At 45.2% G+C, this 22275-nt stretch overlaps 2 protein-coding genes and 1 pseudogene across 5 annotated transcripts in view; 2 read left to right on the top strand and 1 right to left on the bottom strand.

Annotated features, from left to right (window-relative positions):
- ATP4A (ATPase H+/K+ transporting subunit alpha) overlaps window positions 1-22275 on the top strand; it is a gene marked incomplete at its 5' end in the record, with an annotated part of 100561 nt that overhangs the window by 40244 nt on the left and 38042 nt on the right. For 2 of the 3 annotated variants that reach the window (XM_082369593.1, XM_082369592.1), the window contains one exon: window positions 14373-14399. The exons of the other annotated variant lie outside the window; for it this stretch is intronic. In XM_082369593.1, the coding sequence (XP_082225719.1) occupies window positions 14391-14399 (9 nt within the window). The remainder of the gene's footprint in view (window positions 1-14372; window positions 14400-22275) is intronic. 3 annotated transcript variants of the gene reach the window in all.
- PMIS2 (PMIS2 transmembrane protein) lies at window positions 852-8499 on the top strand (the record flags this gene model as incomplete). Its single annotated transcript, XM_082367172.1, is given in 3 exon segments — window positions 852-945; window positions 3358-3512; window positions 3653-8499. Coding segments are annotated over 3 exon segments (408 nt in total). The 3' UTR covers window positions 3812-8499.
- LOC309617389 (TLC domain-containing protein 3A pseudogene) overlaps window positions 20205-22275 on the bottom strand; it is an 8493-nt pseudogene continuing 6422 nt past the window's right edge. The window contains exon 2 of the transcript XR_014249821.1: window positions 20205-22275. This exon is cut by the window's right edge and continues 1272 nt beyond it. The product of XR_014249821.1 is annotated as a TLC domain-containing protein 3A pseudogene (transcript).

Here is a 22275-nt window from a genome sequence, read left to right as displayed (position 1 = left end):
ACAATATATAATCTCCAGAGCTCATTCACCTTATACCTGGAAGTTTGTACCCTCTGAAGGCTCAGCTCGTCAGTAAATCTGCTGACGGAGGAGGGAGGAGGTGTGAAGCCTGGTGGTGCTAGCTGCCTCATTAAGTTTCACTGCTGTGGTTGGGGGTGGCAGCACAACTTGCTGCTGGACCCAGTTGACCCTCCTCTGGTTGGAGCACCTCCTGCTTCCACCAGACAGGGATGAATGCTCAGCTCCCTGCTCAGCCCTGCCAACATGGCCCTGGTGGGAGGAGAATCAGAGCATTGCCTGGTTCTCCTGGCTTGGGGGTACAATAGCATCTCCCTGCTTGGTCCCACTGATGCGACCCTCCTGGGGAAAAAGATGTGTGTCCTAGTCAGCTCGGGCCACCGTAAATAAATACTGTAGACTGGGTGGCTTAAATGACAGAACTTTATTTTCTCACAGATCTGGAGACGGGAAGTCTGCCATCATACTGCCAGCATAGTTGGGTTCTGGTGGGAGCTTTCTTCTTGGCTTGCAGACAGCCGCCTTCTCACTCTGTCCTCATGTGGTAGAGAGAAAGGGAGCAAGCTCTCACTGTCTCTTCTTATAAGAGCACTAATTCCACCAGGATTACCCCACCCTCATGACCTCATCTAATCCTAATTACCTCCTAAAAGTCCTGTCTCCAAATATAATCATACTAAGGGTTAGGGTTTCAACATATCAATTGTGTGGGGACACAATTGAGTCCATAGCAATGCTCAAACTCCCTACTCGTCAGACAAATACAAATTAAAGCAATAAGGAGCTACTGTATAATTTCTCACCCGTCAAATTGGCAAAAATTCATAGGATTGATGATATTGCATGCTGACAAGAAGACAAAGAATGATCCTTTCAAACCCTGGGACTGGAAGTGTGACTTGGTGAGGCCTTTGCGGAAGCATCACGGTATGACGACCACAAAGTCCTAATACTTCAACCCTGCAATCTTACTTCTTGGACTCTATTCTAGAGTAGTACTTGCTTACTTGCACAGAGAAGCACGTTCATGGATGTTCTTGGCAGGATTGTTTGCGGCAGCCAAAAGATAGAAATCATCTTAATATCCAACTGGAGGGTCCTAGTAGTAAATTTTGTAATCCCTGACATGACCCATGAGGCAGTTATTAAAAAGAGGGAGTGAAAATCAGGGTATAGGTTATCTTTTGTGGAGAAGTAACTGGAAGAGGACACGGGGGTCTTCTGGTCTGGGCCTTGTTTCAGGTGCAGGTTACAGGAATATGCTGTTTGTGAAAGTCCATTGGTCTACACATATGATTGGGGCACTCTTATGCACTTCCATAAAAATATTTTTAAAATAGGAGACTCAGTGTTCTCTTGGTTTAAATGAGACTCAGATTCTCAAACTCTTCATTTAAATAAGAAATCTAGGTCTATCATGGGTCCTTAGTGGGTATTTCTTGGGTGGGAGGAGTATTGGTTTTCTCTTTTTAATTCACACATCTGTGAGAAAAGAGGAGCCATGCTTACAGTTTCCTTCTGACTCAAAGAAAATTCAAAAGCAGATCTCTTGTCCAGGAAATAAGGATGTCAGTTCAAGTATTGCTAAGTCACCTGAAATAAGTATTATTAAGATACTTGAAATAAGTTCGATGTCTTATCAAAACTGTAGACTGTATGAAGTTAAAAATCACAATCACAGGACATGGTGATAATGTTGCAGTCTGAGTGTCTTAAAGCTTGTTAAGTTTTCTGGGGTTAGATGTAAAACTTGCAAGACCAATTCATGGTGTGGAACAGAATCTGCTTTTCTGCAGCTGCTTATTCTTTTGAGATTGTCCCTCTTATCCTTCTACGAGTTCTTTTCACCCGAGGGAAGAAGGGCCCACAAGTTCATGCCAGTCTGGAATCACACCCTCTTTTCCTCTAAAACCACAAGCCAAGGGTAGTATCAGCTAAAACCCAGTGGTATTAGCATTCATTGATGGTAATTACCTGAGCCAGTAATTACTATGGTTTTGAATGGTTGTTAGTTTTCTAATGATGCATAACAAATTCCCACAAATTTAGTTATTAACTCTGAGTTCTGTAGGTCAGAATGGCGGGCTCTCTGCTCACGATCTCATAAGGTTAAAATCAAGGTGTTGGCCTGCATTCTCATTTGGAGCTAGGACCCTCTTCCAAATGAATATGGTTATGGCAGGATTCAGATCCTTACTGTTGTAGAAGTAAAGTCCCCATTTCCCTGCTGGCTGTCAGTTGGGAGCCTCTCTCAGCTAGAGGCTGCTTGCATTCCTTGCTCTGTGGCCCTCTCCTACTTAGAGCCAGCCATGGAGAATCTCCCTTGCCTCTAATCTGCCTCATGCCTGGAATCCTTTTTTGCCAGTAAAATCCAGTTCCTTTTAGGAACTCACCTGATCAGGTTAGACCCTCTGAAGATATTCTCCCTATTTTAACATTAACTGACTGTGGACCTTAACTACATCTGCAAAATCCCTTCACAGCAGCCCACAGATTAGTACTTGAATGAGTAACTGGGAGCAGGTGTATGTATACCAGTGAGCAGGAATCTTGGGGCCATCTTAGATTCTGCCTACCACAATGGGGATTTCTCATTTCCATCATTCCATCGATATTTATTAGATGGCATTCTACTCTAAGAAAGACCTTCCCCCTTTTCACCTTGTTTCTCTCTTATTTTTCTTTTTTTCTGTCAGTATGGACTAGAATTCTTTTTTAATTTAATATTTTATAATCTGTTACTATTTTTCATTTCCTTTCCCTTTTGTTTGTAAGCCCCCTAGTTTTCTTACTAGGCTTGTCTACCTCCTTGTTCCCATATTTCTTGGGAGGGGTCCCCGGTACTCGCTCCTGCCCTGTCTGCAGATAGGGGTCTGCAGGAAGGAGGAGGAGCCAGAATCCAACCTCATGGCTTGCAACCAATTCCTATCAGGGTGGGCAGAGTCAATGTCCTGATAGAGGGTGGAGCACCCTCTGAGTCCTGGAGGAGCAGAGTACAGTGGGACCACGCCCCCTCACACCGGCAACCAATCAGGACTTGCGCTGGTGTCTCCACTGTGAAGTACTGGACTTCGACGGTTTGGGTCTTGGGATTCCGGATAGAACAAGGGGAGGTGTAGTGGGTTTGGCTCTCTGTTTTCAAGATACTTGGAGTCTTTTGGAGTGGAAAAGTTATGCCCCCGAAACCCGCCACAGGCGCCCCACCCGCTCCAGGCGCCCCACCCGCTCCAGGGGCCCCACCCGCTCCAGGCGCCCCACCCGCTCCAGGGGCCCCACCCGCTCCAGGCGCCCCACCCGCTCCAGGGGCCCCACCCGCTCCAGTGGCCCCACCCGCTCCAGGCGCCCCACCTGACGAAGCTAAGCCACAAGGGCCTGTACAGACACCAGAAGAACTGGCATTTTATGCCCCGGATTACTTGTGTATGACCGTCATAGGCATACTTCTTTTCCCTCCCCTGGGACTACCAGCAGCCTTCTTCTGTCACAAGGTAAACTAGTGCCTAAACCTTGGCCCATCCTGTCCTCTACCTGCCCCCTTGCATCTGCTCCTGTCCTGGGATGTGGGTAGAGATTTTCCCTCAGTAACCTAAGGTCTCCAGCCATTACCCAAGGGTGTCACAAGGCTGGACTCAGAAACCCAAATCTAAAGCTCCCATTCCTACAGACCAAGGAGGCCAACAAGAACAGCGATTGGGAAGAGGCTTATATCAACTCAGGCCGAACTGGTTGGCTGGATGTATTCGCTATACTCATCGGTTTAGGCATCATTTATTACTATGCCCTATTTGTGTGAAGACCAGGCCCAGTAGCCAGTGGGTTCACCCATCCCAACAGAACCCACCCACCAAGACACTAACCAGCCAAATCAGCCACCATGGAAGAAACCAACAGCTGAGACATCCCCTAGCCAGGAAACCTACCAGCCAAGGAACTCAACATCCAAGCAACCCACTAGCCCAGGAACACCATGTTACTTCATCCTCTTGGCCTCCAAATCTGTCATCATCCACCTTGAGGATTCTCACTTTCATGCTCTAGATGCCCTAAGCTCCTTGATACTGGGCTGCTCTTTCAGAAAAGTATTTATTTAAACCAATAAAATTGAAGGGAATGTTCCAGCTTCTCCTGTGTGTGCGTGTGTGTGTTTCTGAGTCAGTGTCTGTGTTTCTCTAGGGCTATGTGTTTCCCAGATCATGTGAAAATCCGAATGACCTAATGGTAAAGCACAGAGACATAGAAATCAGACAGATGTGGGTTTACATCCCACCTCTGACACTTAAAAAATGTATATCCTTGAACAAGATAATTTTCTTGAACCTGCTTCCTTTGTAAAATGGACATAATAATTGCCAATGTGGAATGATATTTAGAAATTTGAATTAATGTTCTCTAGGTTCATTCAAGCTGGAATTCCAGGCTTCTAGTGTCTCGGAGCAGGGATAGGAAAACAGAAACCTCCTCCAGCTTTTGAGATTAAAAGTCAAACTCTTAAAGAAAGAAGGAAAAACCTCAAGAAATGAATAGTAGATTTGGCAGAAGAGCTGATCAAGACCACCTCTCCCCCAGTCCTGAAAGGGAAATGGCCCCCTATTCATGGAATAGGGGAAGTAGAGGAAGACTAGATGCCAGTATATCCATCAGAAGGCCCCTAATAGCCTGCATCTCAGGAAGGGGCAGGGTGTCAAAGACCCCAGATAACACCTGTATTCCTACTTCACATATAAACCCTAGAGAGGCTTTAAGATCTCAAAGAAAATATGCTGTATGGTGTGGAGGTTTAGGGAGAAATGGCCTGACAGCCAAGTAGGATATCTCATGTCCCAGCTTGGTGAGAAGGAGGCGAAGGCTATAGGAATGCCAAGTGCCAGAGTGGCAATGACTATCAGAGGGGAACCAGAGATAACACAGGAGCCATCCAGAATGAATGAAAACAGAGACATAGGCTGATCCCATAGACAACACTCAGGGGTTCCTTCTGGGGCCCTAGCTTCACGGACAACCCCAAATTCAGCCCCAGAAACCTTAGACGTAGCAGGATTAAGTTTCCACAATCAAGAGGAATGGAAATTATCAGTAGAAATTAAGTTGAATAGCTGTGGGAAAGACTGCTGACTCTTTCCCAATGTTCGTCTCCTTTTCTTCCTGGGAGCACTACTCAGCCACATTTCCTAGGTTCCCCTGCGTGGCCATGAGACTGTCTTTGGCTTCACGGAATGTGATCACAAGCGATGTGCGCCACGAACAACCCTGGCCTTAACCCACCTCCCACAGGCGCTCCCCCATTTTCCTCCTACCCTAGCTGATTGGGCAAGTGATACCCATGGTGATTTGAAAGTCACATGTTGTAGAATGGAAGAGCTCCCATCAGCCTCGGCCCCTGAATCATTCTTAGGAACAGTCACCCTTTCCCCCACTGCCTCCCATGATTGAGTGGAAAATAAACTATTATGTTGTGCCACGTCATGTATGGCCTGCCTATTTCTACAACTTAATCCACCCTAGCCAGTGCAGATGCAGGAAAATAGAGTTACATTTCTTAGACATCTGGGGTTACAGCTTTAAATTCATACCCAACAAGAGACCCATCTTGGAAGGTTTACAGAAAATAATGAGTGAAAGGAAAGAACGAAAGTGCTAGTCTATGGTTAACCTTAACCTTAGCTGTTACAATGCTGTTTCTATTACCTCCATGGCCCTGGGTATCTGCAGAGATTACACTTGTTCATGGGATAATGCTCCATGTTATGGGTGTGCCTGGAAAGGGGATTATATCTGCTTGTCTGCTGTGTTAGTGGGTCTGGCGGGTCAGCCATCCCTGTTCCTCCCCAGACCAGCCCAAGCTGGGCCTGTCACATTCAGCTGCAAAGCCACGTCAAGTCAGGATGGCACACATCAGCATGAACAGCCAAATCCAAAAAAGTCACATTGTGCTATAAGATTTAGAAAGCCAACCAGTCTTCTCTGCTTTAGCTCCCTGACTTCCCCCAACCTGTATTCCACTCTCAGGCATTCATCTGGTATTCACCACCATGTAAATATAAAACAAACCCAAAACTTATATTCTTATATCTTGAGAGGCCATCAGTTGAATTACTATAATGAAACATGCAGATTTAACACCTACCCTTTCTTCTCTCTCTCCCCTACTTCCCACAGAATAAGACTACAATTTTAAATTCAGTTTATAGGGCTTGCATTTCATTATGCCCATGTAAGTATGCTCCATTACTGGGCCTGGTGGTTTATGCTGATTACATACTCTGAACTAATTTTTGAGCTCAACAGCCGAGCAACACATCTCCCTGTAGTCCTTCAGATTTTTTTCTTCCTTTTTTTCTTCCTCCTCCTTCTCCTCCAGTTTTTGCCCCTCCTCTCCCTCCTCCTCCTGCTTCTCCTCATCTTCCTCCTCCTCCGTCCTCTGTTCTATTTGCTCAGTTATCTATGTGCCCCTTCACGAATTGTTCCCAAACTTTCTCCAGAAGAACTCTGTAACTGCTCTCAACAGAATTCACCATGATCAAATAGGCCAGGTAATGTTTTATTCTCTTTTTACCTTGGATTATTAAACCTGTTTATTTCCTTGTGGTTTTTTTGTTTTTGTTTTTGTTTTTGTTTTTTGGCTGTGTCACGCGGCAGTGCCTTGACATGCGGGATCTTAGTTCCCTGACCAGGGATGTAACCCGCACCCTCCGCCCCTGCATTGGGAGCGCGGAGTCTTAACCTCTGGCCTGCCAGGGAAGTACCATGGGATTTTTTTTAATTTGCACAACTTTCACACAAATATATTCTCACAAAAAATCAAGTAATAAAAAGAGTCTGAAGGAGAAGAGAAGTTCACTTTTATGGCTGGTCCTGGTATCAATTTCCCCCTCTCAAAGGTAATTGCTGACAATATTTTATTGTAACTCTTTCCAGTTACCTTTATAAGCATTTCCATGTGCATACATATACAAACACATTGGTACCGCACATCTTTTCTGCTTACCTCTAGGTCTTGAAAATACTTTCGTGTCAAAACTGAAGATTTTCAACACCAAATGCCCTGTATTCTACTTGTCAGTAATCCTCTTCTGTCCTCTTCTGGTCCATAGAATAAAAGGCCAGGTTCTCAGAGCTGCCTTTTCTCCCTCAAGGATAGCTCATGGGATTCCAGCACTGGCATGAACCTGTGGGCCCTTCTTCCTTCTGGTGAAAGAACTCTTAGCAGGATAAGAGGGACAATCTCAAAAGAATAAGCAGCTGCAGAAAAGCAGATTCTGTTCCACACCATGAATTGGTCTTGCAAGTTTTACATCTAACCCCAGAAAACTTAACAAGCTTTAAGACACTCAGACTGCAACATTATCACCATGTCCTGTGATTGTGATTTTTAACTTCTTACAGTCTACAGTTTTGATGAGACATCGAACTTATTTCAAGTATCTTAATAATACTTATTTCAGGTGACTTAGCAATACTTGAACTGACATCCTTATTTCCTGGACAAGAGATCTGCTTTTGAATTTTCTTTGAGTCAGAAGGAAACTGTAGGCATGGCTCCTCTTTTCTCACAGATGTGTGAATTAAAAAGAGAAAACCAATACTCCTCCCACCCAAGAAATACCCACTAAGGACCCATGATAGACCTAGATTTCTTATTTAAATGAAGAGTTTGAGAATCTGAATCTCATTTAAACCAAGAGAACACTGAGTCTCCTATTTTAAAAATATTTTTATGGAAGTGCATAAGAGTGCCCCAATCATATGTGTAGACCAATGGACTTTCACAAACAGCATATTCCTGTAACCTGCACCTGAAACAAGGCCCAGACCAGAAGACCCCCATGTCCTCTTCCAGTTACTTCTCCACAAAAGATAACCTATACCCTGATTTTCACTCCCTCTTTTTAATAACTGCCTCGTGGGTCATGTCAGGGATTACAAAATTTACTACTAGGACCCTCCAGTTGGATATTAAGATGATTTCTATCTTTTGGCTGCCGCAAACAATCCTGCCAAGAACATCCATGAACGTGCTTCTCTGTGCAAGTAAGCAAGTACTACTCTAGAATAGAGTCCAAGAAGTAAGATTGCAGGGTTGAAGTATTAGGACTTTGTGGTCGTCATACCGTGATGCTTCCGCAAAGGCCTCACCAAGTCACACTTCCAGTCCCAGGGTTTGAAAGGATCATTCTTTGTCTTCTTGTCAGCATGCAATATCATCAATCCTATGAATTTTTGCCAATTTGACGGGTGAGAAATTATACAGTAGCTCCTTATTGCTTTAATTTGCATTTGTCTGACGAGTAGGGAGTTTGAGCATTGCTATGGACTCAATTGTGTCCCCACACAATTGATATGTTGAAACCCTAACCCTTAGTATGATTATATTTGGAGACAGGACTTTTAGGAGGTAATTAGGATTAGATGAGGTCATGAGGGTGGGGTAATCCTGGTGGAATTAGTGCTCTTATAAGAAGAGACAGTGAGAGCTTGCTCCCTTTCTCTCTACCACATGAGGACAGAGTGAGAAGGCGGCTGTCTGCAAGCCAAGAAGAAAGCTCCCACCAGAACCCAACTATGCTGGCAGTATGATGGCAGACTTCCCGTCTCCAGATCTGTGAGAAAATAAAGTTCTGTCATTTAAGCCACCCAGTCTACAGTATTTATTTACGGTGGCCCGAGCTGACTAGGACACACATCTTTTTCCCCAGGAGGGTCGCATCAGTGGGACCAAGCAGGGAGATGCTATTGTACCCCCAAGCCAGGAGAACCAGGCAATGCTCTGATTCTCCTCCCACCAGGGCCATGTTGGCAGGGCTGAGCAGGGAGCTGAGCATTCATCCCTGTCTGGTGGAAGCAGGAGGTGCTCCAACCAGAGGAGGGTCAACTGGGTCCAGCAGCAAGTTGTGCTGCCACCCCCAACCACAGCAGTGAAACTTAATGAGGCAGCTAGCACCACCAGGCTTCACACCTCCTCCCTCCTCCGTCAGCAGATTTACTGACGAGCTGAGCCTTCAGAGGGTACAAACTTCCAGGTATAAGGTGAATGAGCTCTGGAGATTATATATTGTATTTATATTACATGCTATTATTTTATTATAATATATTATATATATATATATATATATATATATACCTGACAATTGCTCTGAAATTAGATCTAAATGTTCTCAGCACAAAAAAGAAATGGTAATCATGCAGCATGATGGAGGTGTTTGCTGATGCTCCAGTGGTAATCATTTTGCAATATATAAGTGATCAAATCAACAGGTTGTACACTTTACACTTACACAGTGTTATATGTCAATTATATCTCAATAAAGCTGGGGGAAAATGGGCAGAAAAACTTGAAAACACACTTCACCAAAGAGGATATGAGGAAGGCATATGAACGCGGGAAACGATATTCAACCTCATTGGACATTAGGGAAATGCAAGTTAAAACCACTGTGAGGTCCCACTACATTACTTACATTAGTAAGTGTGGCTAAATAAAATGGCTGAAAAAAAACAAAAATCAAAAAACCCTGACAATCTCAAGTGTTAGTTGGAATGCAGAGTAACCTGAACTCTCACACATTGCTGGATGGAATACAAAAAGGCACAGCCACTCTGGAAAATAGTTTGACACTTTATGAAGTTCAATGTACAATTGCCCTAAGACCCTCCAGTTCCATTCCTGGGTATTTACCCTAGAGAAATAAAAATTTAAGTTCACACAAAAACCTGTACGTGAATAGTTATGGCAGCTCTATACAGTGAATGGATAAACAAATTGTTGTACATTCACGCAGTGAAACACTACTTAGCAATCAAAGGAATGAACTTCATACATGCATCAACTTGGATGAATCTCCAAGGCATTATGCCAAGTGAAAAAAAGCCAGTCTCAAAAGTTAAACACTGTGTGATTCCTTTTCGGGTGGCACTCTCACAAAGACAAAACTATGCTGACAGATCAGTGGTGGCCAGGGATAGAGGAGTGGGGGGTGTGACTGTGAAGGGATAGCCCAAGGGAGATATTCTGGGGTAATGAAGCCCTTCCATATCCTGATTTTGATGGTGGTTACACAAATCTATCTCTCTGTGTATCAACGTCATTGAACTGTACACTAATAAAGGTCAATTTTACTGCATGTTAGATTGAAAATGCAATAAAAATGACGATGTCATCACACACTCACTAGAATGGCTAAAATTTAAAAACCTATTTGGAGTCAGGTATTTGGATAATGTCCTTCAATTTAGGGTGGGTGTAATGTTTTTCTCAAACTTAGACGGAGAGTACAGGTTTGGGGGAAGAACATCCAGAGGTGAAGTGCACGTTTCATCACATCTTATCAGGGAGTACATCAGGTCAACATGATTTGTCACTAGTAATGTTAACCTTGATCACCTGGCCAAGGGACTGTTGGCTTTTCCTGGGGAGGGCTCGGAACCTATACCCCAGTTGGCTGGCAGGGAGCAGGAGAGGTCCCCAGCTTAGCCCTGACACAACCAGAAAGCGGACAGACCAGAGCCAGTCAGGCCTCGTCTCAGAGAATACTCCTGCGAAGGTCGGAAGTGGGGCCCCTTGCTGACACCTGCTCTGCACACCCCCGCGCCCAGCTTCTGCTTTGGGGGGTTTGAGGTTCCTGGCAAATCAAGGGCCTGCTGCCTCCCACTCTCCATCCTGCTCTGGGCAGCCAGAGCTGCTCCACAATCTAAATCACATCACATCTCTTTCAGATCGACATCTTCCAACAGGTTCCCGTGGCTCTTAGGATGAAATCCAGATCTCTCACTCAGATGTCCAAGCCCTGCCTCGTCTGCTTCTGCCCCCCTCACACCCTCCCTCATGCCTCCCCGACTCCAGCCACAGTGCTCTCGCTCCCGCTCCTGGAACACACACACCTCTCTCCCAACTCAGGACCTCTGCACTTGCTGCTCCCCTGCCTGGAACTCCTTCGTTTCCCCCAGATCTCCTCTTGGCTAACTCATCCTGCACATCTCAGCTCCAGTGGCCCCTCTGCAGAGAGCTTTCTCTTTTTCCACTTCTCCTAGGTGCCCCCCCTTCCTTCTAGTTATTCCCTTCTTAGTCATTGGTCCACTCTGAAGTCACCTAGTTTATTTGGCTGTTGACCCTCCATGTCCCCTGTGAATTGTGAGCTCCAGGAGAGCCACAGCCTTGTCTGCCTTGGTCACCACTTGTTCCCTGGGGGCTGAACACAGGGCCTGGCACACAGTAAGTTGCTAAATTCAAATATGTTCAGTGAATTAATAAATCCTGCCTTCTGCATGCCTGGAACCAATCAGAGGTTCAGTCAGGAATATAGTATACTTGTGCCTTAGACCCACATATTCTACATGTTGAACCAATCAGGAGTTCAAACTGGAGGATAGATGCAAATAACTGAAACCCCACCCAATTCACTCATTCAGAAGACGTTTCCTAGGTGACAGAGGCCTAGAGTCCTCAAATGGAGCAGAAATCTGAACGAAACATTTGGGACTCTGCCGTTTATATTTCAATAATCAATCCCATTGCGGAAATTAAAGGCGAAGTCAACGTTGGTGAACAGATCGCGCCCCGATGACGTCACACCCCACCGCCCTCTCCAGGCCTGAGGAATTGAAGGCATGGCCCTGGGGCCTTAATGAGGTAAGTGGAGTGCCATCTAGAAAGAGTTGGTTAAGTTAAGGGATCGAGGTAGTAGGATCATGTCTGGACAGAGAAGGGGCTAGGAAGAAAGAGAGCTGGTTAGGGGATATAGAAAAGAGACTGGCAGGGGACCAGGCTCAAGGTAAGGGAGGACTGGGACGGGGGAATGGGAGAGGATTAGAGGGGGAATGGGAGAGGATTAGAGGAGGACTAGGAGAGTTGATAGGGGAACACACTGCAGCTTAAAGGGGGAGGTAATGTACGGGGATAGAGAGAGAGTAGTGAGGGATGGGGTGTTACAAGGAGACAGGTGCCATTATAGCTGCAAAAGTCTAGAGGTGATCAAGGAACAAGAAACAATTCTGGGAGGACAGGGATAGATTAAAGTAGGACAGAGAAAATGCATGAGGGGGCAGAAACGGTGTTACGGAGGACAGGGAAAGGGTCACTGGGTGTCAGGGAGGGCTGTGGGGGATAAGAAGGGGCAGTCAAGAAGGGAGAGAAATCGGGCAACTCTAATTGAATTATAGAAGACAGTGAGGTGACATACTGGGGCAATGGGGTGGTATGGGGGCCGGGCCACTGTGCCCACAACATCAACGACTGCATGGTCCTTGGTGAGTGCCGTGGTGGGAGAGGGGTCTTCCGTGTCTGCAAGTCCTGCTGGGGTTCTCAGCAACACCTGTATGTCCAGCGGTTAGGGACCAGGGCAGGCATCTGTGGTGGCCGGAGCCAGTGGGGTGCACCCACTTGGCTGTGGCAGGCTGGCTGCGGGTGCCTGTGTAGGGGCAGGCATCAGTTTCAGACACACACGTGGTGGCAGGGGCCAGCCATCAGGAAGGGCCAGGCCCAGTTAGGGGCACGCTCTCAGCTGCCGGGCTCCTGGCTCTTGGCAGCACGCTTGTGGCTGCAAGGTCTTGCCCCAGGTGCATGGCAGCGGAGGCCGGTGCCGGGAGTTCGGCCAGCAGCATGCAGGGGCACGGCTGGAGGGGCTAGCTGCAGGTGGTCCCAGCAGTGCAGGCCAGTGAGAGGAGACAGGGCCCCGGGAACTGGGCTGACAAGCAGCTGTGGGAGCCCTGGCTATCCATGTGCATTCCTGTGGCTGTAGGCCCTCACCACAGGCACACAGTTTCTTCATTCTTGAAGATTATTTTTGCTGTGCATGTAAGTTTTGGTTGGTAGTTTATTTCAGATGTTGAAGATGGTCATTCTACCAACTTCTGAGCTTCATTTTCTTGCTGTTTAGAAGTCAGCCATCAGTCTGTCATTCCACTGAAGGAACTGATTTTAATATTTCCTCTCTGCCTATGGTTTTCTGCAGTGTTGCTAAAGTATTACTATAATTAGATGTGAATTGTAATTATCCTGTTTGGGGTTCACTGGACTTCTTGAACTAGTCCACGGTCTGATATCAGTCATTAGTTCTGGAAAATTCCTTGTCATTATTTCTTCAAATGTTTCCTCTGCACCATTCTCTTCTCTTCTTTCTGGGATTCTAGTCACATGTACGACAGAACTTCTTCCTTTTTTTCCCTCCATACTGCGGTCTCTTTAGTTTTTTTCTGACCTGTCTTCTGGTTACAATTTCTCTCTTCATCTGTGTCTAATCTCCTGTTAATCTCATCCATGGGATTCTTCCTATCAATTCCTGATATTTCTCAGCTCGAGAATTTGTTTGGTTTTCTCTCAAATCTCTGTCACTTCAAACAGTTTCCAATTTCTTCCCTAAAATTTTCAAACTTATGTTTATTTCTCCGCACATGGTTTGCATGCTTGTAGCTAATAATGCCACTATTTGAAGTGTTTATGCTTCTGTGTCTATTTTCTTTTGTTTCTGTTCTTTCTTTCTCATGGGTCCTTATTTTCATATGGGGCTGGTTATCTTTATGAGTTTGGCACTGTGTTTGAAGATACTTCTAAGAACAATTTGAGGCCTAGAATGATCTTATTTTCCTCCATATTGGATTTCCATTTGTTTCCTCCAAGCGTGGGAGGTCTATCAGTCTGGGGTCTATATCTAAGTGGAACACCTGAGGCTGATGGGCGAAGCCGTCCATTAGATGATGGATGAAGCCAAGCTACAATCCATGTTTTAGTTGGTTTCTTTATGTTGACCTTTAAGCTGAGGTTGTGGCTCTTTGGAGTATCAGCGAACAATGGGGGATATTTTGTCAGAGTCCCCAGCTTTGGCACTTCCTGAACTTTGTGTTTTATTCCCTTGCCTGTGAGAATGCCAAAATTAAAATCTGAAAGCTACCGTTGGTCATTGTTCCTAAGTCTTTACAGTAGTCAGAACCAGAAAACATTAAAAAAAAAACTTTTTTAATTTGAAGGATAGTTGATATACAATATTTTATTAGTTACAGGTGTACAACATCGTGATTCAGTATTTTTATAGATTATACTCTATTTAAAGTTGTTATAAAATAATGGCTATATTTCCCTTTGCTGTCCAGTACATCCTTGTAGCTTAACTCTTTTACACATAGTAGTTTGTATCTCTTAATCCCCTACCCTTATCTTGCCTCTCCCCTCTTCCCTCTCCTCACTGGTAACTACTAGTTTCTTCTCTATAGCTGTGAGTCTGTTTCTGTTTAAACAGAAAGCATTTTAAAGATAAACTGTAACAGGAATCCATACCAATATTTCCAATTCAAAATCAAGACGACAGAGTGTTTACCTAACCTTTCTCATCTTACATGTATCTCTTTTCTCATGCCAAAAATCCAAGTTCACGGTGACACCAGGAATGATAAAAGTAAGAATATCATCTAATAGTTTGTTTATATTGTCCAATTTATCTCAGCAATCTCAGATAAACAATACCAATACTACCACCAAAATTATGATCACTGAAAACAGTTAAGGATTCTTTTCTTGGTTCATTTTTTTCTTAGAGCATATCCACTAGGGATGTAAAGTCAAATCACTGTGTTTAAAGTTACTTGGAATAATTCCTGTCTGATTATGCTGTTAGCTAGATACTCATTTACACTCATTTGTTGAATTTTCTTTTCATTTTAGGGATTAGTTTTTAATTGTTGGTTTAAAAAAAACTGTACAAAATATTTATATGGTTCCAAAGTCAAACCAACAAAATTAAATAAAATCAACAAAACTTGACAATACATCCTAGCTCCAGGTTTTAATTTTTCTACTCTATTGGCACATTTTGGAGAATTCTCCTTATGTTTTGTTAAAGGACTTGTCTTCCTTTTCCATTAGTCCTACCATAACGGCAGCTATTTATTCTGAAACTATGGAGCACTGGCAAGTCATCAGGCATTGGAAGGCACAATAATTTTTCTCCTCTGGGTTTGTGGTATGCACAGTGGTTCAAACGTTTCCTCCTCTTCTGGATGCAGTGCTCAGTCTGGGAACTGTCCAAGGCCTAGGAAATATTTTAGCTCTGCAAACAATTTATCATCTACAAAGCACTACAAAATCAGAACCAATAAAAATTTAGTTCCTCCAAACATAAAATGTCAACTTTTAAAATGATTAAATTTGGTCCTGGTAAACGTTTTAAAACACTTGGTAGGGAGTTCTTCGTGTTACATGAATTCTTTAAGTGCTGCTCAGTAGATTTAATGTTAATCAAAGAGAACTGTTCAGAGTTATAAAAAATTACTTGAAATTCTTGGCAGCAAAACCAAAACAGAATGAACAAACAAATGTATTGAAGGTTGGAATGTGGGTGTATTTCATACAGTTGCTGTGCTGGTAGGGGTATAGACACCCTCCCAGTTCCTGGTTCTCTTTGGGTCCATGGTCCATCTTCTCTAGGGGATGGCTTAAGGCCCTGCTCTTTTATCCCTTCCTTAGCCAACTTGTTGAAGGAGGCATCTATTCTCTAACTCCCTTCACTCATCTTCACTGTCCCCTAGGCTCCCAGAGTCTGGTGTTGTCGAAGCACTCTCCTGTGTCTGTTCAGAACAGGGCCACAGAGAGGCTCCTAACAGCTCCATGAAAGGGCACTTTCCATTCCAGCAGGTACTGTTGATCAGTCCCTTTTCCCTGCAAATATCCTCTGACTCTCCAGGTTTCTGGGTCCCACTGCTGGCCACTCACTTTTTCAGTGCTGTTTACTTCATTCTGAACTGCCCCCTTTTCACACCCCTGTGGCATCACCTGACCTGGAGTCCACCCTGCACAGCTGGGGTGCTTCAGGAAGGGCACTGTGAAAGGCCCACCCCCTAGGGAAACACAGCCAATCACCCGTCGATAATGTGGACAGACAGCCCAAGGAGACTATAATATGCCAATTAGAAGTTAAAATTCAAGGGAAGGGGCAGGAGCCCTCGAAACTGGAGGGCTGTTGACCAGGAATCCAGGGCCAAGCAGGAATCCATGAGGGCAGGGCTCTGATATTCCAAGATCATGCTGCCTCACTCCTTTCTGGGTTGACCTTCCCTGAGACCGTCTCTATGCCAGACACCCCTGCCCCTGCTCCTGCCCCATGCCTGGACTCTGTCATTTCTTCTTTGAAGCCACAGGAAAAGTAGGAACCTACTACCTCTCCATCGCCTGCCCACTGTCCATTCACCATGCCTCAGCTCAGAGCATCTCTAAAGCCTAAATCAAAAATCACAGCACACACCAGGCTTGACCTTTCAAAACACTCCCACAACTCTTAGAATAAAACCCAAAGTCCTTGCCTAGGTGTGCAGGTTTCTGCCCTCCTCTTCTTCCTCCCTTCCTGCCCCTTGCCCCTCCCTTACCACACTCCAGCCATACTGCCACTGTTTCTGTCTCTCAGTCTCATCAACCTCCTTCCCATGTCAGGGCCTTTGCACTTGTGTGCCCCCATCTAGAACTCTTTCCACCAAATCTTTTCAGGGCTGGCTCCTTCCTAGCCTTCAGGTCTCCACTCAGATACCTCCAACTCAGAGAATCCTGCCTTGACCTCCCTCTCCCCTTCCTCCTGGTCAGGCTGCCTTCCTAGATCCCTCTCTAACACATCCTTCTATCTCTTTCCTTTGAGAATACTTGGTACCACCTGAAAAAATTATCTCGTTTATTTATTCATATGAATAGTTATCTTCTGTCTTGGACTGTGAATTCCATGAGAGCCCTGGATTTATCTGTCTTGGTCACCTATTGGTTCCCAGGGCCCAGCACAAGCCCAGGCACAAGTAGGTAGCAAATAAGTTCATATGGAATGAATTGGTAAATTCCACTCTTCACACTCAAGGAACCCACCTGCAGGTCAGACTGGGAAATAGCAGCCAGTTACAAAGGCCCACCCATTTTATATTTTGTGAACAATCTGTGGTCCAATTTGCTAAAAGAAAAGCAAGTATCTGAATTCTTCAAGCCAATCAGGAGATGGGGAAACACCCAGGAAATAGCCTCTATATTCATTGAGCTAGTCAGAAACCCAGGCTAAAAGAAAAACCTTGAAACTCCTCCCCCCCATATGCTGAAGGGAATCACAATCACAATGCTGAAAGGAAAGCAGACTCAGAGGCAGACTGGATGATGGGAGAGGCCATGCCTTGGTGACATCATTCCCCCCTGGGTGGTTGGACCTGAAATGAGTTGGTTGGCTGACCAGGGACTGTGGGGATGTTAAAGGGGATGAAAGAGGATTCCAGCAGGATAGGATGAGGCTTATGAGGGCACAAAAACAGGCACTTAGGACCAGGGAGAATTACGGGGCATGAGGAGACAGGTGGGGGGATGGCCAGGGGGTTGTGGGGTGACTGGGGTCTTGTTATGTAGCCTAGATGGGGTTAAGGGGATGGGAGAAAGTTACCAGGAAAGGGAGGGGGTATGGGAACAGGGAGTTAAGGGCCACAGGGAATGCTAGGATGAGATGGGGAGGAGGTTATGGTGGACGGGGAGGGGATTTGTGGGTCAGAGAGAGGGTGATGTGTGGACAGGGAGAGGGTTATGAGGTGGGGATTTGGGGGCCACACGGAGAGGATTATGGGATATGGAAGGGGGTATGTAGTACACAAAGATTATTGGCAGCTGCAAGGGGCCTAGAGGAAGGCAGGAGGACATTATAGATGATTAGGGAGAGAGTTAAACGGTACAGGAGGGAGGTGATGGGACAGCAAGTGTTTTATGGATCCTGTGGTGCATCATCGCTGGGGCCCATGTGCCCCTTGCTGGTGAGCCAGGGTCAGCTTCCAGCTCCCTCCTGACTGGTGGGGTCAGGTCAGCCCTCCCCATTCCTCAGGGTCTCGGCTGTCCCCCCTTGCTGTCTGCAGACCTTATGTGTGCTGGTCTCTCCCCTACTGGCCTGAAGTGTAAGCTGCAGCTCCTTGAGCTCTGTAGGCCTCATTAGGCCGTCTGGTGATGTCTGTGGACCATCCTGTGGAGACCTCCTGCCTGCGTCCATCGTGTCCCTCCTCTGCTGTGTCCCTTTCGGGATTCCAGCCCTCATTTTCTCTGTCAGAGTGAGGCAAAACCCCTTATCTCCCAACCCAGGAGTACCCCTCTCTCTCCTAACCCATTTCTCCCCCTTCCCCCTGTTCTCCCCAGAGCCCTACCTTCTCCCCATCCCTCTCCAGCCTCTCAGAGGGACAGCTCCCCATTTGCTCCCCCTTTTCTCCAGGAGCCTACCCTGCCCCTCTCACATTCCACCACTCTGCTTCTTCCCAGAACGCTGTTTTTATTTCACTGTGTCCTTTGTCTCCTTTCCCTCTTCCTGTTCCCCCTTCTCCTTGGGTCCTGTCCTGACTCTCCTCCCTACCCTGGCTCTGGTTTCCTCCTAAGGAAGCCCCCTCTGGCGTCCCTTCAGCCCCACCCCAACCAAGAACCCCTCTCTTCCCTGGATCAACTCCTCCTACTGCACCCAACTTCTGAGGCCACTCATCAACCAGCCTCCCCCTTCCCCACAGAGCCAGGATGTCAACAGCTAGGGAGACAGAGTTAGGGCAGAGAGGAATTCTATCATGGCCTTGGCCACGGGCATCATGATTGTCATCCTGGGATGACTGTTCATGTTCTTCACTTTCTCTACTCACTTTGTCTGGTGACAGATGTCTCCACAATCCAGGAGACCCTGAGGATGCCCTGGTCCCCTCTCCCTCAGTGTGCCAGGGACAGAGGGCCCTCCTTGCTCCTTGCAGACCCTTTGGACTCAGATGTCCATGTCCTAACTTTGTCCCCTGGACAAAGTCTCCCCCCGACACTGGCACTTTCGAGGATAATAAATCATATGAGTTGTCCTTCTTTTTCTGTGTGTGTGAGTTCCCTCAGGGTTCATTCAATCATTCAGTAAACATCTACCAAGTACCTACTGTGTGACAGGTACTCTTTTGGGCCCAGGAATACTGCATTGAACAAGATAGGAAAGATTCCTGCCTCACAGAATTGACATTATCCTGCAGAATACAAGGAAATAAACAAGACATAAGTAAATGAGATCATTTCCGGTATTGGTAAGCACTACAAAGGAAACAGAGTGATGTAACAGTAATCAGTGGTACTACTTAAGATTGGGATATGTTAAGATTTGTAGGATGGAAAGAAGCCTCCACATTGAAGATCTAGAGAAAGGAGTCCCAGCCAATGGAACAGCAAGTACAAAGGCTCTGAGGAATTTAGCAGTAAGAGAGTGTCAGGAGGTGAGTTTGCAGAGAGGGCAGTAGCCAGATGTTGCAGCATCTTGTAGACCATAGGAAGGTGTTTGAATTTTAAGTGTGAAGGAAAGGCATTGGAGGATTTAAACAAGGGAGTGACATCATGTGGTCTGTATTTTTTAAAAGTCCACTCTAGCTGCTGAGTGGAGGGTGGATTGGGGCAGGGGTGGGGAGAGCGCAGAGTTGAAGCAAAGAGACAGCTGGGTAGCTGTCACAATTGTTCAGGGCTGGCTCAAGCCTGGAGTGGCTGTTAGAAGCAGGGAAAGGTTTGGAATAGGTCTTAAGGTTGGAAGTTTAGTAACGACCTCTAGTTCAACATTGCAGATTAAAAGCGTGCTAACTTTTCCTACCTCCACTATATCCCCCGGAAATGGAAGCAAATTTAGGTCGATCCTCCATATGACTTGGTTATTGGGGGTTTTTTTTACTGCCTTTTAATCTCCCTCTTTTTTCTCTTTTAATCTGCTGGGAGGGTTCCTCTATCTGACTTTCCGACTCAGCTGTATCCATTCTGCTTTTTATCCCATCTACTTTGTTCTATATTCCAATTCTATTTTCATAGTTGTGTATTAACACTTGGTTTTCTAAGGATTTCTTATTTTTGATTCATGTTGCTAAGATATTCTTTTATCCTCTTAAGTGAACTGACCAAGATTATTTCAAATTCCTGGTCCACCTTGTTCCAATAATTTGTCTTCGGGGATATATGTGTTAAGTTCTAAACTTTGGGAGTATTAGCTGGGTTTTCTAGTTGTGCCAGTAGAGGTGAATTTTAGGAGCCAGGAGATGGCTGAGCCCCAAGTGAGAGCCCTAGGCATGTTGACTCTTAGTTGCTGTCCCTCCACACAGCAGGCAGTCTCTCTAAATTGTAATTACAGCAATTGTAATTACAGTAATTACAGCAATTGTAATTACAGTAATTACAGCAATTGTAATTACAGTAATTACAGCAATTGTAGTTACAGTCCCCTACATACGAACCTTCAAGTTGCGAAATTTGAAAGATGTGAACGTGCCCAGAGAAAGGACGAAGAGAGACAAGAGGAAGAAGAAGTAACTGAAGAACCGAAGAGATTCACGACACAGGAAATGGCAAGGGGATTTTCTTTATTTGAGGAGGCACTGTTTGTTAGTTTTTGAGGCACAGGACCCAAACGTAGAACAGTACACGAAGGTTGCAGCAGTCGTTCAGAATGCAATCCAGTGCTACCGTGTGTCATTTATGATGAGAAAAAAAGAGCTACTATCCAGACATCACTGGACCATCTTTTCAAGAGGGTAGATAGAATTGAATCCAGCAGAGAACCAGAACCTTTGCCATCAAAGTCAGGCATGAGTGAAATTGCAGCTTGCCCTCCGTCTCCGACTGCTGATGATCCTTCAGCTCTACCATCTCCCACCTCCTCTCCCTCCTCCAGTCAGTAACTCTTCTTGCCTGTTCACTCAATGCCAGCCCCTGTATGCCAGCTGTTGTACTGTACTACTGTACTTTTCAAGGTGCTGTACTGTAAGATTAAAAATGTTTTCCTTATTTTTTATGTATTATTTGTGTGAAAAGTATTATAAACCTATTACAGTACAGTACTATATAGCTGATTGTGTTAGTTGGGTACCTAGGCTAACTTTGTTGGACTTACGAACAAATTGGACTTATGAATGCGCTCTCAGAACAGAACTCGTTTGTATGTGGGGGACTTACTGTACTCAGTTCTGGAAGTTTGAAGGCAGTAGAATGGAGGATTGGGTGAATGTCCAAAGGCAACTGCTTACTCCCTAACTCTTTCTTGGACACCAGCATCCTGGGATTGTTCCTGCTGATTTCTGTGGTGAAGGGACAGCCAATGATTTTCTCAAGGCAACTATAGAAAAGTCAAGAGCAGGATGTGAAAAGCATTCCTCCAATAACCCAGCCGTTCCATCCATAGATCCCTACCCACAGAAATGCATACATACATTCACCAAAAGATGTGCTAGAATATTCACAGCAGCTTTATTCATAAGAGCCCCAAACTGGCATCTACCTAAATGCCCATCAATGGTAGAATGCCAAAATAAATCGGGTGTACTCTCCAGCAATGAGGATGATTGCTCCACAACTACACACAACAATGTGGATGAATTTCACAGACTTAAAGTTGAGCAAAAGAAGCATCCTACAGACTCATGCTGTAGAAAGTACAAAAGCAGGCTAAATTTGTGTCTAATGGTTACCCCTGGGGAGCAGTGAATGGAAGTAGGCCCCAGGGGTAGGAGGTTGAATGCTGGTTACACATATGTGTTCAAGTTTGAGAAGATTTGAGCTGTACCTTTCTGACATGTATACTTATCAGTATGCATATTATACTTCAATAAATTCTTTTTAAAAGTCAAATATTACCTTCAGGAAACAAGAATCACACACACACACACACACACACACCCCACCAGGCACATGTGCTCACCTTTCCTTCAATTTATCAAGTCTTGGCCACTCCAGTCACCTTCTGCCCCGCACCACCTGTAGCCACCTGTGCACCTTATACAGACCCCACGCCAGCTCAAGGCAGCCTTCAGTCTCCCCAGGGCGTCACACTCTTTCTCGTCATTGTTAATTCCTAGAATCCATGTTTTTTCTCTCCCTTTTTGTCTTGAGGGAGAAGCAACAGAGAATACACCTCTCTGATTAAAAAAATATTAGTACATCTCACAAATCTCTAGTCCCACTATCAACATGAACCCATTTGGCTTTGAATATCTATACACACAAACACACCTTGCTTGCCACTGTTCTCTCTCCCTTCTGTCTTCTATTTTCAGATGTCTCAATTTTTTGTTGGGTTAGAATAATTCCAGTACTTTCTATGGATACAATACATGAGTGGTAAACTTCTTAAGTCATGGATGAAATGAAAAGATTTTGTAATCAGAACACATGAACGATCTTACCAGGGATAATATTTTTGTGTCACTCTTTCTCTCAATGGTATGTAGCCATTTTCCCATGTCCAGGTTCAGTGATGGCAATGAGAAGTCTGGTGGCAGCCTAATTGTCTCTCCTTT

The sequence above is a fragment of the Balaenoptera borealis genome (genome assembly GCF_965194805.1).
Source record: "Balaenoptera borealis genome assembly, chromosome: 19".
Lineage (NCBI taxonomy): Eukaryota > Metazoa > Chordata > Mammalia > Artiodactyla > Balaenopteridae > Balaenoptera > Balaenoptera borealis.
Note: the sequence above shows the minus strand (reverse complement) of the source record. Positions and strands in the feature narration are given on the sequence as shown.